The sequence below is a fragment of the Empidonax traillii genome, unplaced genomic scaffold (assembly GCF_003031625.1).
Source record: "Empidonax traillii isolate 1590-97213 ecotype Southwest subspecies unplaced genomic scaffold, ASM303162v1 scaffold671:size839176, whole genome shotgun sequence".
NCBI lineage: Eukaryota > Metazoa > Chordata > Aves > Passeriformes > Tyrannidae > Empidonax > Empidonax traillii.
In genome coordinates this window covers 539,879-556,519 of record NW_020955864.1, presented here as the reverse complement: position 1 = coordinate 556,519, position 16,641 = coordinate 539,879, and the positions used below count along the sequence as shown (strand labels likewise).

General features: G+C 38.7%; 1 protein-coding gene across 4 annotated transcripts in view; it reads left to right on the top strand.

Annotated features, from left to right (window-relative positions):
• The window catches only part of SNX14 (sorting nexin 14), a 49,721-nt gene extending 33,300 nt beyond the window's left edge, over nucleotides 1–16,421 (top strand). For 3 of the 4 annotated variants that reach the window (XM_027899476.1, XM_027899479.1, XM_027899477.1), the window contains 9 exons: nucleotides 179–290; nucleotides 2,115–2,155; nucleotides 2,332–2,451; nucleotides 9,996–10,119; nucleotides 10,641–10,805; nucleotides 11,841–11,936; nucleotides 12,640–12,731; nucleotides 12,886–12,942; nucleotides 16,212–16,409. In XM_027899476.1, coding sequence (XP_027755277.1) covers nucleotides 179–290; nucleotides 2,115–2,155; nucleotides 2,332–2,451; nucleotides 9,996–10,119; nucleotides 10,641–10,805; nucleotides 11,841–11,936; nucleotides 12,640–12,731; nucleotides 12,886–12,942; nucleotides 16,212–16,250 — 846 coding nt within the window. In that variant the 3' untranslated portion in view covers nucleotides 16,251–16,409. Of the gene's footprint in view, nucleotides 1–178; nucleotides 291–2,114; nucleotides 2,156–2,331; nucleotides 2,452–9,995; nucleotides 10,120–10,640; nucleotides 10,806–11,840; nucleotides 11,937–12,639; nucleotides 12,732–12,885; nucleotides 12,943–16,211 lie in introns of all 4 variants that reach the window. The other variant, XM_027899478.1, reaches the window with a different exon arrangement.
• Nucleotides 16,422–16,641: the final 220 nt, after the last annotated feature.

Sequence of the window (16,641 nt, the reverse complement as noted above, 5' to 3'; positions counted from 1 at the left end):
GTTTGCCCAAGGGTTCAGTTGGGCAAATAAAACTTGTTAAAGTGAGTGAGAACAGAAATCTTTTGCAAATGGTAATATCTATGGCAATATAATGTTCTTTGAATATATTTTTGCTATAGAGAAACTAATTTTTAGAGACTAAAGTACATATACTTCTTTCTTTCCTTCTGTCTCAAAGAAACTTCTGCAACATCCAGAACTAAGTAACAGCCAGCTTTTAGCTGATTTCCTGTCCCCTAATGGAGGAGAGACTCAGTTTCTTGATAAAATGTTGCCTGATGTGAATCTTGGTATGTAATATACTACTTATTTATGCTGACAAATACTGTGATTGACTTCTGTGATTCTCTGAATGATAGTAGTAATGAATAGATAATTCTTGTGGATGTGGGAAATAAGAACTCTGCTCCTTCACAGCCCTTAAAATTATAGCTCAGCAAGGAAGATATGCTGATATTTCTTTCTTGAAGAAAAAAGACCTTTTTGAAATTATGAAAAAAGGTGTTTGTGGTTGCTTCTGAATTTTTGTGTCAGCAGGCAAAATGATAAGATTTCTATTCATAAATTTCATCATTCAAGAAGATTTACAGTATTGTCAAAAGTCAAATCTACATGAGTCAGTCATTGTTTACAGATGAGATGGTATAAAAAATTTTAATATAAAACTATCTTTGGGTTTGAGTTGATTAAAATCTGTTTATTTTATTCTGGAAGCTGCAATATTTGATATTTCTAGTATTAGCTAGTGTTAAGATCATTTTTAACATGAGCTTCTTAATAGCTTTATGGCAGAGGTGTGTGTGATACAGGCAGGTCAAATGGAAATTGAGAAGTTGAGGGATTTGTGATGTCTAATGTAAGAGTTCATAATAAATTAAAAGAGTAGACTACAGAGTGACTTTACAGCTTGACTGCAGTGTAGCAGTGTATGTCTCAGGATACTGAGCCTGAGCTGGTGTCATGTCTTGTACCACTTGTGATTCTGGCACTGGTGTGGTCCCAAAAGCCGTGTCTGAACTGTCACTGCATTTCTGTGTCTGCTGGTCCCGTCGTGAACCTGCTGGGGCTTAATGTGCTTTATGAGTTGTTGAATGAGATTCTACTTTTCATCCTCCAGTTGAAAGGTTTTGTTTTTGTTTCAGACCTCCCTTCTAGATCCAACCGTACATTGTTAAATAAAAGTTTGTAATTATGGTGTTTACTGTAATGCATTTCCTGCCTGAGACTGTGCTTCACTTCCATAAACAGCAGTATAACAAGACTTGGCATTTCAAAAGGGCTTTTTATGAGGATGAGAGTTTTTATTATTGTCTGATCATTTTACATACTTTCCAATGTAAATTTCAAATTTAATGGCATGTAGATAAGGAAAGTATTACCATAAATCTAATGCTTTAAATAAAACTCATCATGGACACTTTCATTTTTCAGTATTCCAAGTTACTGCACCATATCCTGATAGCCTTATCAGGACAGAAGAGCTGATTTTTAAGGCCACAGCTGTAACCTGTCCAATTTATAAAATTTTACTCAGAAGGGTTTTTGGGGCTGGATCTCTCCAGAATCCCTCCAGATTAGCTGATCTTTTTATGGAAAGAGGAGAATCTTGGTTATCTTGATTTCTCCTGTGATGAGTGTTTATGATTCTATGAAGAACTTAAGGACAGGGAATTTTACCTGTACTGGTGTTGTAGTAGTACTGCTGTTGTGCTGCTATTTATATATACCATGTATATATATAAAAATATATATGTGTATATATAAATATATATATATGCATATATAGATATTTATATTTAAGCATCTAGAAAAATTAAAAGATAGACTCACAATACTTTATTGTGAGAACTTTTTTTAAGTACTCAGATAATTATCTGTATATTTTAAATATTTTAAGATTTAAATTCTTGAAGAATACTAAGCACTAAATTACAAGATGGTTATGTGCAAGACTATTTTCATAGCTTTTTGTACCGAATCAAAAAAAAATCAGATTTAAAAAAATTTTTGGGTTTTTAAGTAATGACTAGATAGTAGGAACTTAAAATGTAGCAGAGAAAATGTCTTTCAAATCAGCCAGTGATAACAAAGTTTTTGTTTATTTCCAATTATAGGTAAAATCATAAAATCTGTTCCAGGAAAACTGATGAAAGAGGTGAGTAATTCTTTCAGGTTGCCAGCATAATAACAACCACAATAACTTCAGTAACTAATTTTACAACATCACTAACTTACCGGCTGTTCAACACTTTGTTTGAAAATGCTTGTGTTATTTAGTTTTCATTTTCCTATAATTATTCAAGTGACAGGTCACTCATATCTTTTTTGCAGAAAGGTCAGCATTTGGAGCCATTCATCATGAATTTTATCAACTCCTGTGAATCTCCCAAGCCTAAGCCAAGTAGGCCTGAACTTACCATTTTGAGTCCCACTTCTGAAAACAACAAGAAGGTACATTAAGTCATGTTTCTTTCCCACTTCATAGGAGTCGGGAAGACTGACCATGCCATGAAAATGGAAAGAATAAACAAAAAAACCCTCTCATAAATATAAAAATTTACCTATTTTGTGTTGCTATTTCATACAAGAGAGAGGATGTAGTGGAGAGATCTTTTGTCATCTTCTGATTTGTAAATACCTTTGAATGATTTTTGAGGGTTGTGGGCAAGTTTTATTGTTTTGTTGTTGCTGTTGTTTTTTACATCTTGGTATATTTAGAGATGAGGAAACAAAGTAGAGAGCCTGGGAAGTACAGAGAGGAGAAGAGGGGAAAGCAAAGGTGTAAAACATGTTTTAGTTCCTTAAGGAAGCTTTCTTTTCAAAGTGAAAAGCTTGAGTGTTTGAAAATGTGATTTGCCAAAGTGCTACAAGCTGAAATTGTCAAGGTACCTGTTTATCTGCCTTCAAAGTGTTCATTGTGGTCTGACATTCCTAATAGGTTAACTGTATCACTTCGTGCATAGTTACCTTTTCTAACGTTGGCACAGTGAAAGTTCAGCACTTCCAATTTTAACCTTTTACTTGTCTTCAGGTAAAGATGGTTCCTTTCTTTGTTTTCCTGTATTTGTAGTTGGAACCTGGTAACACATAATGTAAAGATTTCTGCTAGCTTCAGGGGCTTCAGAAAGACACTGCTCTTCATATTTGTGTTGGACTGCATTAGAGTGATCGTGTATTTGTTGAATTTACAGAGGAATATTGTTTCTGGTCTCAGATTTCAAAGACCCAAACTCAGTGTTACAGAGCCGTTGTGGTTCAGGACAAAATATGTAATGTGCATGCACTTTGCCACGTGAGAGGTTCTAAAGGAAAACTCAGTAGTATGTGCTTTCCTGCTGTCTCATCTGCTTGGGAATAGGAGTTGGATTACATATAAGACTGGACTGCACAGGCCTCAGTCTCTTTTCCCAAGTAACATGGGATAGGAAGAGAGAAAATGACCTCAAATTGTGCCAGGGGAGGTTTAGTTTTGATATCAGAAAAAAAAATCTCTTACTGGAAGGGGTTGTCAAGCTATGGAACAGGCTACCCAGAGAAGTGATGGAGTCACCATCCCTAGGGGTATGTAAAAGATGTGTAGACGTGGCACATGGTTTAGTGTTGGGCTTGGCAGTGTTGGGTTAATGGTTTGACTTAAAGATGTTAAAGGACTTTTTCAGCCTAAATATTTCTATGACTCAGTGTCAGCCAGGGCACGTCATTTTGCAAAGTGATAAGTTGGAGATGTATGATAGTCTGAAGTGACATAGCATGAGTGGACAGGGGATAAAGACTGGCATGGATTTTTTTCCCCTCTCTCCTCTAGTGCAAAAACTTAAGAGGCACTAAATGAAGGTGGTGGGAGTTGGGTTCAAACCAAAAAGTGGTAGCTTTTCCAATGGTTAGTATATTTGTGGAACTCTTTGCCAGAAGATATAGTAGAAGGTATTCACATACTAGAAATATCAATTATGGCAGGACAAATTCACAAAAAGGGAATGTATTCAAGGTGAGTACCTAAAGAGAGACTGAATCCGGCTCTTGAACTTTTTTTCTTTAGTTGAAAACAACTGGAAGAATTTGGTGAAAAGTACTGTCTAGAATGATTGTTCCCAGCATCCATTTATGTTTCTTGGTGGTGATGGGCTGTTTGAAAAACAGACCTTTTGATCTCCGTCACTACGGACATTTTTATAGTGTTATGACACTTACAGAATTTGCAGCCACAAAATGTTTATACTGATTAAGTTCAATAGCAGTTAAATCTATTAATTTGTTTGGGTTTCATCTTCTGAAGATGAAGGCTGAATTACTACAGCCAGTATTTAGTGTTAGCTTACATGTGCATGTACACAAAATTATTATCCTTCATTTCAAGTTTTCTCACCTTGGACACTATTTCCAAGGTTAAGATATTTTGCTATTGCTCTCTATTCAGAGGGGTATAAATGTATCAGCAGTCTTAAAAATCGGATGTAGAGTTTTTGACTTGTGCTAGAAACAGAATACATGCATAAATAATTCAAATGTTATTTATAAAACAACTGACAGCACACTACAGCAGTTAATTTTTTTGCTGTGATCTGGCAAGAACTGTGGAAGGTAACAGTTTTAATACGTTTAACATAGTTAAATACCTGAGCTACCAGCTTTGCATTCTGAAGCATTGCTCAGTTAAAATGTAAACACATTCTTTGAAGTGTCAGCATGTTATTCTTGTAAAAGAACATGTGTATGGAAACTCAGGCTATGAAATGAGGTTTTCCCAATGCTCTTCAACCATGGTCATCCCAGGAAAGCAAAGAGCTGTCTAAACTTTGGAATACAAAAGTTTCTTTAAGCAAAACATAGATCTTTACTGTCTTCTGTTTTCCAGTGTTGTTTTCAGAAATATCATTGTGGGAGAAACCTCTGTCTCACTGCTGACTAAGTGCCCATGTTTGCAGTTCGTTGGAGACACAAGTTTGTAGGGTCTGAGACCAAGTTGTTGTTGGCACTGATGGTTAGCCTGTAGCAAATGCTTTTGTCACAGGATATGGGTTCCTTTGCACAGAGCAAAAAAGATGAGGTTAGCCCCAGCTCTCCAGTCCTTCTCACTGTCTGTGGTGAGAGCGAGTTCACTGTTTTTTTAAGCACCTTTATTCCAGTTAGCTCTTTCATGAATGAGTAATTGTTTCTGCATATGTTTTTTAATATTTTTTTTTCTTTCCCAGAAGAAATCTGTTTTGTTTTGGGGAACCATTAGCTGTAAATGGATGGAAACTTCAGTGTATCTCCTGCAGAACTGTGATTATTATTTAATGATGGGCACTCAAGACACTTTGCCTTGGGGGAGGTTGCAGGACAGTTCTGTGATCAGATACTGAATATCTGTGCTCGAATTATACTACTGATTTTGACCAGCAGAGGCAAGTATGCATGAGGAATTCATGTGCCGACTGCTTTCTCATTAGTTTGCCATCTATCAGTTCAGCCAGGGCACGCACACTTACTCACACAATTAATGGTAATTACTAGAGATCTGGTACACCAGATTGTGCTGGGTTATGGTCTCTGCTGAGTTTTCCCATGCATATTATAAAATTCATCCCTCTTGCTGATTTGCTGGGGTTCTCATGCCTTCTTAGGAACATAGTTTTCTCTTTCTCAAATCAACCCACACTTGGGAAGAGTGTTGTGCTGGGTGCCAGGACACTGGGCCATTTACATTTTGTCACTTCCTGGATTTGATTTTTAAGCAACACTGGTTTCATCTGCCAGACTGCTTTACTTCATATCGATGATGCTTTTTGGAAGTAAGTCTCCTGATCACCTCTGCGTGTCACACTTTCTCTCATAGTAGGGAGCTGTCTTAGAACTCATTAACTGGGTTTACTTCAGGTAAAACTAAACTGGAAAATGCTGTCTAAGAATGCAGGCACCAAGGGTGTTCAGTTCAAAGGCCAGACCAAAGGTAGGCCACAGTAGCATCCCTCCCTACTCCCCAAATACATTTGGCATAGACTTCACTTGTTCAGTCTGCAGTTCACTTCTGTTGAGAGAGTGTGACACTTTTGTGAAGATGTGTGGCCTTCAAATTCCTGAAGGGGGCCTACAGGAAAACTGGAGAGAGGCTTTTACAAGAGCGTTTAGTGACAGGACAAGGGGAAATAGTTTCAAACTGAAAGAGAGTAACTTCAGAATGGGTATTAGGAAAAACTTCTTCACTGTGAGGGTGGTTAGGTGCTGAAATAGGATGCCCAGAGAGGCTGTGGAATCCCCATCCTTGGAAGCGTTAAATGTCAGGTTGGAGCAATCTGGTGCAGTGGAATGTGTCTCTGCCCATGTCACAGGCTTTGGAACTAGATGAACTTCGAGATCCCTTCCAACCCAGACCATTCTGTGATTCTCTGACATAAATGCTGTGCCATAGCCAGGCACCCTCAGGCCTGGTGATGGAGGTGGATGGCTCTACCAGGACTGTGTGAGCTGCCTATATGGAATCAGTGAGGAGATCTGGCAGGCAACCAGAGAGATAGAAGTTTTGGTCTTTTTGAGTGCCCATCTGTGAGAAAAGCATGTTATCTCATAGCAAGAAAGTTCTTCAGTTTTTTGGTTAATGCTAGACTTGCTTTCAGCTGATGCTTTTATTGCCACAGTGTTCTCATATGCCGTGTCTGAAGCAGATCTGTTTATTCCAGTTTCAACATGTTGGAATCTGCTGAGAATACAATGTACATTTCCCCTGTGCTGGTGCTGCCAACTGTGTTGCCGTGAGTAGGGTACACCCAGGCTACCTCAGCAGGCTGAGTAAGAAATGCCTGAAGGTCTGTCAGGGCAGGTGAAAGCTTGAGTTCAGTCAGAAATGTTCCTTGTGCTCTGACAGATTTTCTGCATGCTGCTTCCATTTGAATATTCCTGGTGCGTGTGTATGTTTGTTTAAAATATTGGTGAAAAGACTTCTAGTTAAAAATACACAATGAGTGTGGATAGTCAACCTTAGTATAGCTGGGAGCAATTGGATTTTATCCTATATCAGATCCACTAGATTGAAAGAGGTACTAACTACCTGGTTAAAAAGAAGCGAATAAAAACCCCTGCTCTCCCATTCTAGGGGCACTAGTGGAGTTTCTGGCTGTCCCAGCCACATTCTGTTCAGGAGATCCGTAAGAAGCTTGACCATCTTCTGAAGATACTTTTGTCATGCTTTCTAGAATAGGTCAGAACTCCTCAGGAGATGCAGACTTAGCAAAATATGCCTACAGAGGCATTGTTCTGCTGTCTTGTGATGGCCTGCCAACAGCAATAAAATCTGCTTTTGGAACACTGACAGTGTAATGTTCTTTTATGCGTAGTTACTTGGGGGAAGACGTTGCCTTTCCATACACTGACTGATGTGATTCAGGCACTGCATTCATTCTTTCTTCTTACCATTTTGTTATAGTCCTCTGTACTTTGCAAACGAGCAGGAAAAATAGGGGAGAGGTTCATGCCGCTGGCTGTGGATATTGTTCATAGTCATGGTATTGCTTTTATACACCTCACCTGTGCTGGAATGTACATGGGTGTATGTTTGCATATGTGCTTGCAAACCGTTGAGTAACTTCCTTTTTTTCCCCTGTGAAACACTTTGCGTGAGCATTCATGCTGACTTTGCTTGTTTTTCCCATCAAGTTGCGATAGCCTATTGTACAAGGGGTTACTTCAGTCCTTTTCTTCATGCAGGCCTCTTATCTTTCACTTGCTTCAGCAGCTTGACTCCTATTATTAATCAATACCAATTCATGGAATTTCCTCATCCAAAGACTTTTGAGAATATTTCATGGTTATAATTGCAATTACTGTTTAATCTTAAAGATACTTGTGAATAATGACAGCATTGAAGTTTGTCTTGCCAGTCTCAAATATTAGCATGCACAGAGACATTCAAGGCAAAATCCTGTGCTTATCTGAATTGTGAATGTAATCTCAACTTGTGTGTCAGATAACCAATTGTATATTTTTCACTTGAATTTCCTCAGAGGCAAAATTCTGGAAAGCACGAAACAGAAGTAGAGATGTAATGCCACTTGTTGTTATGGCTGCTCCTGTGCATTGCAAATGACTATAGAATATTCACTTTTACTGGAATAGTATAAAAAATTTACTTTTTAAACACTAGTCCTTGGCTCAGCTGTTTTGCCATGCATTGTACTGCTGTTACATTCTGAAAGGGCACGTGCAATCAAGGAACCATTATATTTAAGATGCAAGACATTATCCATGTGCAGAGATGCATGCATCATTCAGACGATGCTGCTTCTGGTTTGGGATGAAAGTGGAAATAGCATTTGGATGTCAAAAAGCTTTGCCCTAAGCTGGCCCTCATGTTTGATTTTTTTTTTTTTTAATAGGTCACCTACCAGGTTGCTGTTAATGATTTAGCTTGGCCTCCAGACACTCCTGAGCCTATGTCTACATTGCACAATGGGCTGCTTTGAGTTGGCTCTGTATTGCCTCTGTCAGGTTGCGGGGTCTATCTAAAAAATAAAGGACTCTCTTGTTTAAGTTACAATAATTCAACTAGATTTTTTCAATATTGAGGAGGATATAGACTTCAGTTTATACAGGGTTTTTTAAACAACATACGAGGGACACTTTCATACGGTAGGCGTGAATAATTATGTGTTCTTTGTAGGTTTGTTACATTCCTGGATACCAGTCATCCCCCAGTGCATTAACCATATTTGCCCTTTCATGTAATTTATGTAATAACCTGGTGTTGTTTAGTTTGAGTGAACCTTATGAAGATAATACCGGCAGCTCAGCACTTAACAAAAGAGAGGGCCTGAAGAAGTATTTGTCATAACCTGAGTCTTGCCAGATGTCCTGATGTAGTTTTTCCTAAGAGTGCAGAGCATTCTGTTTAGAGAGTTACATGATTCAGAGCTTGTGATTTGGATGTTTTATGGCTTTATTTATTTCAGGGGAGAATTGCTGTACAGAAAGTGAACCACATATAAGCAAATTACTTCCTGTTCCTTGGAACTGATGTTAATTTGGGAGTGATAAAGAAAAACCTGTGTCAGTGGCAATCATCTCAACACAGAATGCTCTGATTATGTTGCCTTTGCTTCTAGTTCTGGGATTTTTTTTTTTTTAAGACCTTGGCATAAACTTTTGAACTTTCTTTTCATAATACAGAATACTTTGTATAAATCCTATTTTATCTTTAGATCAGCTATTTTTGGGATAAGATAATTTAAAATAAACTGTTAATGGGGATTGCTAGCTATTAAATGTGGAAAGCGCCAGGATTCCGAGAGTTTCTCCTTTGCAGCTGCTGGAACGCACAGATGTGAGGACAGAAGGGGCAGGGAGTACTGCCTAGGTGGTATGGGACCCCTTATGGTGTACAGGGAAGAGCATCTGGGGGTATTGCAAGGTTATAATATCTTTTAAGAAAGAAGCAAAGACAAGGAAATAGAGAGATCAGGGAGGGGTGCGATGACATGGGAAAATAAAAGGCTAAAGGAATATTAATTGAGAAATTTTATAAATGGAAGGAAACCCAAACTTCAGTAACTTACAAAGATTTATGAAGTTTTTGCTATAAATAATCAAGCTGGCAGGGGGAAAAGGTATTTCTCTATGTAAAAAAGTTGTATATTTTGCCCAGAAACCATTGTATTTATTTCAAAATTGAAGCCAACAGGAACTTTTAGGAATACTTCAGTGTTGTCGGATCAGAATCATTTAGGTTGGAAGAAGGTAGGAACAAAAACACTCATGAATTAATGTCTCAGACACCCTGCTGATTTGTTCTGAACCCAGGTATTTTGGTTGTGTAACTTGGCAACATGTGACATGCTCTTTATTGGAAAGTGAAGAATTCAAAAAAACAAACCCAGAAACAATGAAACGAATCAACCCCTGTGGTTAGTCCTTTGACGGCTCTGGAAAGAAGCTAGTTCTTTTTAAAAAAACAACCCAAAGGGCTGATGGCTGTCCTTTTGCCTTTGAATGCAATGATGTCAGTCTTATTTTTCTATTTTTAGCTTTTTAATGATTTATTCAAGAATAATGCAAACCGGTCTGAGAATACAGAAAGGCGACAAAATCAGAACTACTTCATGGAAATGATGACTGTAGAAGGAGTCTATGACTACTTAATGTATGTTGGTAAGAAGTGATTTCTCTTAATTATTCATATACTTCATGCCAAATCTGAAGTTCACATTCTTTGGTAAGAAATAAAATTCTATTGTAGGACTCATATATACCTCAGCACTTCCAAGATTATCAGTATACAACTTAGTGACACAGTCATTCTGTAAAGACTTTATTATGGTGTGAAAATGTATTTTTTTTAAACATTCATTATTGCTTAGTTGTTATGTCTCTCTCTTCATCTTAGTGTTATGACTTTATGGGAGTAGGTCCCTTCTCTTTTCTCAGATGTGCCTAGGCTGGTTGTACTCTCTGGGAATGAGTATTGTTTAAATAATAAAAGTATTTAATAAGCACTGGGAAGTATTTAATAAGCACTGGGGAGAATACAAATTTTTTCAGCATTGCACTAACAAAACTAAAATACTGCTTGCTTACAATCTTTTCTCTTTCTTTTTTTACTTTTGAATAAATGATTCCTTTGTCATGAATATCCCCAGAGCCTCATATATGTTCCTGTAACTTTGCTGCAGGTAGGGTAGTTTTCCGCATTCCTGACTGGCTGCATCATCTCTTGATGGGAGGAAGAATTCTCTTCAAAAATACACTGGAACTGTACACAGACTATTACTTGCATTACAAATTAGAACAACTATTTGAGGAGCACCGGTTGGTTTCTCTGATAACACTGCTGAGAGGTTAGTAATAGTTAAATCTTTGATGTGATGTGCTTCAGTTTGATACTTGAAATCCATTCTTTGAAGTTTTCAAGTACTAAACTCTGCAAAGCTTACTAAAGCTAGTGGAGTTTTAAAAATCAAGTATGCCTATAAAAAGACTGCAAAACTCGTTGTGGAAAGATGCTGAGTCAGCCATGTTGTGTGTTAGTGATGATTACAGGAAAATTATTATGAGTAGTAACTTGCTAAGGTGTGCAAGGAACAAGAAAAACAAATTAAAGGTTGTTTAATGTATCACAGCACAAATGTTTTATGCAGTCTTTAAGTTACTTCACTTCTGTGCTACATCACAGTCCTTTACTGTTCCTTTCATTTGTTCCCTTTGTTGTGGTGGGCTTTTGGGAGGGCTCGACTGTTCTTGACCTTCGAATAAGGGAAGGGGAGAGAGGTTAAAAAAATGTAAAAAATGACCACACAACTGCACCAGAGTGTGGTCTGATTTAAATACCACAATCTTGCTGAAGCTCTGGCATCAAGGCAGCTCTGTTCTTATCAAGCCAAAAGGGAAACTTGTGAAAGACAAAAAAAGACAGGAGTAAGTCTTTCAAAGCCTAAAACCAAAACTGAGCTCCTGTTATTTCTGCTGAACAGCAATTCTTGCTTTCTTGTTCATAGGTAAATCTGAAATTTCTGACAGTTCCAGACGGTGGTTTTGGCACAAGGTGTCAAATACTGCTTATATTTTTGAAAGCATAAGGGAAATTATGAGTTAGGAGATCATAACTAACCTAAAGTAGAATTACAGGGCTTTAAAATTCATAAAAGAATGTAATTAAATTGTGAAAAGATGATTGATCTCCAGAAGGGCGGTGTATTCTGGATTTGATCAGGGTAATGTAACCAAAAGACTATGATCTGGCAAGGCTAGAAATCCCTTCCAGTCAGGGTCATACAGAAAAGATGCTCAATTTTGAAGCCACAATCCAAACCACATTTATATGTCAGTGATGTGTAGCTGCCTAAAGACTTTTTTTCATTGTGTCTTTGCTGCAGATGCCGTGTTCTGTGAGAACACTGAACCTCGCTCTCTCCAGGATAAACAGAAGCGAGCAAAGCAGACTTTTGAAGAAATGATGAGATACATTCCAGGTTCTCTATTTCATGACAGCCTGTATGAGTGTGGTTAATTGTTCAAGCAGATATAGAACCCAAATACAGTCACATTACCTTCCCAAATCAAGTAATACTTGGGCTGCTGAGATTTGATTTGATCAGAATACTAAGTGTAAAAAACCAGCAGTTCAGTTTAGTCAGTTAAATGTTGCTAACTAGGGTTGTAGCATAGTAATTAGTAAAGACATGCAGATGGAAATCAAGAGCTTTGGAAATGTACCTAATATCATAATTTCTTCATCTTCAGAATGTTCCTGTGTTTTGTATTTTATCTAGATGAAAAATGGGTTAAAAAAGGCACACCATGAAGCCAGAAGGTACATCTGAGCTCTCCTTACAGTGTATAGACTAGGAGAGAGAAGCCCATTTAATCAGAACGTAATTTTAAAAAGCAGCTCACTGTTTATTAAACAATGCATTAGGACAATACCTTGATATTATAAAAAGTGTAATAATTACTTGGGTGTGCAGCCCCAAAGAAAAAGGAGGAAAAAAGGATGAACCAAAAGTGTGTTTGTTTTTCCATTTACCATTTGAGATAGATAAAATTTGAACTCTTTATTTAATTTAAACTGGGGTTTTTTTGTTGATAATTACTGGACTACCATAACTGCTTCATATAGCTGTTTTGCAGTGCTTCCTTGTGACTTATGTATTTTGTTTTTGGAATTTGATCTAGATTTAATAGGGAAGTGCATTGGGGAAGAGGCTAAATATGAAGGCATCAGGCTTCTGTTTGATGGACTGCAGCAACCAGTGCTCAACAAACAGGTAACTCGTAGCACATGAGAAACTTGCCTCTTGGCGCAGGATTTTCTGAAGTGAATGTTTGGTGTAGCAGAGGAGTGGGCTCTTATTCAGAGTTAAAAATAAAAAGCAGTAATTTTGCCTTGACGTGCTCTTAGTTTTATTTGCTTTCTTTTAGTTAACCTATGTTCTGCTGGACATTGGGATTCTAGAACTCTTTCCAGAGCTGGGTAAGGTATGTGCTAAATCTGTTCAAGAACTGCAGAATTCTTCTAGCTGCTATTGAGTCTGGTCACTGATGAATTTTGGCTGTTGTTCCCTTGTTATAATAGTTTTAAATTTGAGGGAAAATCTGTGTTTTTTTCTAGAATTTGAATGTGGGTTACTTACATTTTGGTTAATTACCTCTTTCCAAATCAGCCCAGGGCCATTTGTCTAGCATACAGCAAGTATGAGCTGCCTTTCAGTAGAATTCAACAGTGGTCAGGATCTCTGTGCATTTCTCTTTGACTGATTTGTCTCCGCTCTATTTTATGCATTTCCCAATTCAGGAAGGGAATTCTGTATGCAGAGCTCAGGTCAAGCTGCAGCATTTTTCTTGAGAATGTTTGGCAGGAGGGTGAATTACCTCTAGTTTGGTCACTGCAATGTTAACTCCAACTTTCCAGATAAAGGAGAGAGAATTTGCACAAGAGAAATTGCTATATAAATGCATATCATTAGGTATGGAATCCATCTCATATTTGTACTTATGTATATCAAACCTTCACAGGGTTTTACATAGCAGTTTTACAGTTTGGTCTTCATGGTAAGCAGGAGATACTTGCTAGTTAGCTAGGTAGAAAAACAAAACCCAAAGAAATAAAAAAACACCTCACTAACAGTAAATGTTGGTTACCTGAGCCCTGTGTCTGAAAACTGCGAAGTGCCAGCAGAGATTTGTTTTGCATGACAAACAGAAACAAATATTAGATATCGGAACAAGCCAGGACACCTTCCATTGTTTTCACTAAAATGAGGCTGGCTCAGCATGTTTGACCTACTTCGTGCTTCAGCTCTGTAGCTGCCCTGTTCATCCCAGTGTTCAGACAGCTAAAAACAAGCAAAAGAGCTTGTTTCCCATCTTTGTTTCTCAGCTGACCAAGGGAACAAGGAAATAGCCTGGAGACTTGTGTGCTGAAAAAAAGACCTGACTTAGCCTTGCTGTTTTACTCTGCTGAGCTGGTTTTGTGTCCCATAATAGATACAGCAACTAACAGTGTGCGTAAATATATGTATTAGGAACGCTGGTCTTTCATCAGTTGATGATGATAAAAAACAAGCTGCATTTAAAGCACTGGTCAGGCCCAAATGGAATTCAATGGAATGAAGTCTAATTGGAGGCAGGCCAGTACTAGGGAGGTATTCCAGGGGTCAACTGTGGCTCCAGTCCTGTTTAACATCTTCATTAATGCTCTGGATGATGGGACAGAGTGCAAGGCTGATGATGACACAAAACTGGGAAGAGATTTGGCTAATACACCAGAAGATCCTGCTGCCATCCAGAGGGACCTAAACAGGCTGGAGAAATAGGCTGACAGGAACCTCCTGAACCTCAGCAAATTGAACAAAGAGAAGTGTGAAGTCATGCTCATGGGGAAGAACAACTGCAGGATGGGCTGGGGGCTATGCAGCTGGAAAGCAGCTTTGCAGAAAAGGACCAGGGTGTCCTGGTAGACACAAAGTTGAACAAAAGACTGACAATATCCTGGGCTGCATCAGGAGTGTTACCAGCAGGTTGAAGGAGGTGATGCTGCCCCTCTGCTCAGTGCTGGTGAGGCCACATCTGAAGCATTGTGTCCAGGACTGGGCTTCCCAGTCCAAGAGAGACATGGACATACTGTAGAGAGTCCAGTGGAGGGCCATGAGGATGATGAAGGAACTGGAGCATCTCTCCAGTGAGAAGAGGCTGGGAGATGGGGGACTGTTCAGCCTGGAGAAGAGAAAGCTCAGAGGATCTTATTTATGTATGTAAATCCCTGAGGGTATGGTGCAAAGAGGACAGAACCAGTGGTGCCCAGTAACTGGACCAGAGGCAACAGGCACAAACTGAAACACAAGAGGTTCCCTCTGAACATCAGGAAACACACTTTTTCACTGTGAGGGTGACCAAGCACTGTCACAGGTTGTCCTGGGGATGCTGTGGAGCGTTCGTCCTTGGCAATAGTCAAAAGCTATCTGGACATGGTCCCTGGGCAACCATCTCTAGGTGGTTCTGCTTGAGGTCTAGACCAAGTGACCTCCAGAGGTACCTTCCAACCTGGAAGGTGATTCTGTGATTCATCCTGGTGAAACAGCAGAGTTGCAGGCTGGGCTTCCCCTTTACCTGTGACTGAAGCTGGTGGGAAGAGAGCAAGGGAATCACTGGCCCAAATTTCAGTAGGGGAAAGGAAGAAAAACACTTAAACTAGGAACTTCAGCTATTTTCCTATTTTGGATGTACAGAGAGCAACACAGAACAAAGTGCTGCATCTGTGATGTTCAGCAGTGGGATCAGGGCTGAGAAGGGAAATGCAAGATGGAGAGGGTATGGATGGAGGGGTGGCAGTGGTTTTCATCTAGAGCCCTGAAAAATGTTTCCCCGAAATCACTGCAAACAGACCGTGAAGCCATTTGGAAAGAGAATATTTTCCTCCTAAAAACTTAAATGGGGAAGTTTAAAAGTAATGACTAGTTCTTACTTAGCTATCTGTTATATTGCAGGGGGGGAATCAACCCTGTCCTCTCTGTTCAGCAGAGACTAGTACTTTTTGAGTTGCTTCATGCCAAAATGTGTTTGTAGTTACAGTGAAGAACAGAAAAATATTTCACGTCAGTCATCACTTAAAGGGAAAAGTGAGCATCCTGGAAGTTTTGTTTCAAGCACTGCTCCTTTGGCAGAGAAAACTGAGATGGGAGAAATGGGAAAATTGTCATTAGCAGGGATGTCCGTCTGCTTCCACTCTTGAGATTGGTATCTCAAAGGTATTTCCTGCTACACGTACCAGCGCGGATACGTGCTGGATCACTTGATGTGTTTGATGGCAGCATGTGTAAGGGAGCAAGGTCGAAGGATAAGAGCCGAAAAACTCTGATACAATGTGCAGCCAGTCCCTTGGAAATCCGTCAGACAGGATGCAAGGAAATGGACAGCTGAGAAGGGGAGAAGCATTCCTAGCAGAGGAAGGAAAGAAATCCACTTGAAAAAACATCGCTCCACTACCCTTTCCAGAGCAGAAAATTGCTCTTTTAATAAAACTGTATTTAGCAGTTAGGAATGGGAGAAGTGAGAACTTCCAGAGAGAGAAGAAAATACATATTTTGACAAACAGTATTAAAACCCAGTAGCCATCCTTTCTCTTAACTCTGGTTTCAAGTGGATGTTTTCAAATACTATTAATTATTTCAGCTCAATTCAGTCTTTTCTATGTAAATATGCATTTTCAAACCTAGAAAGTAAATTTTTTTGCCTTTATTGATTAACAGGGTCCGAAGGAAACAAGCTCTGTGTCAAGTTGGATGTGAGTGAAGGGACCTTGCTGGACACCCAGTAGCATCTGCTGTGCACTTTTGTAACGGACATGTGACATTTTAACCTTGCCTTGTATATTTTGTTGTAAATAACATAAAATTTAAGTTCTAAAAAATATCTTTATTCAATAAAGACATAAAAATCTAATATCACTTGGAAGTAAATAAAATATCTGTTCTCTTTGTTTAAAATTTGTTTTAACTGTTACCAGTAAAAGTCAAATTAATTTCCCCCCAATCTCTTCACGTGTGAAATTACAGGATGACATCAAGTAAAGCAGCTGGGAGATCAGCCAACTTATGCTTACCAAAAGAGCAATTACTGGATGTCTTCCTTAAAGGATACGTAGGAAAAAAATGTTTGGAAGAAGTTGTAGAATGTTCT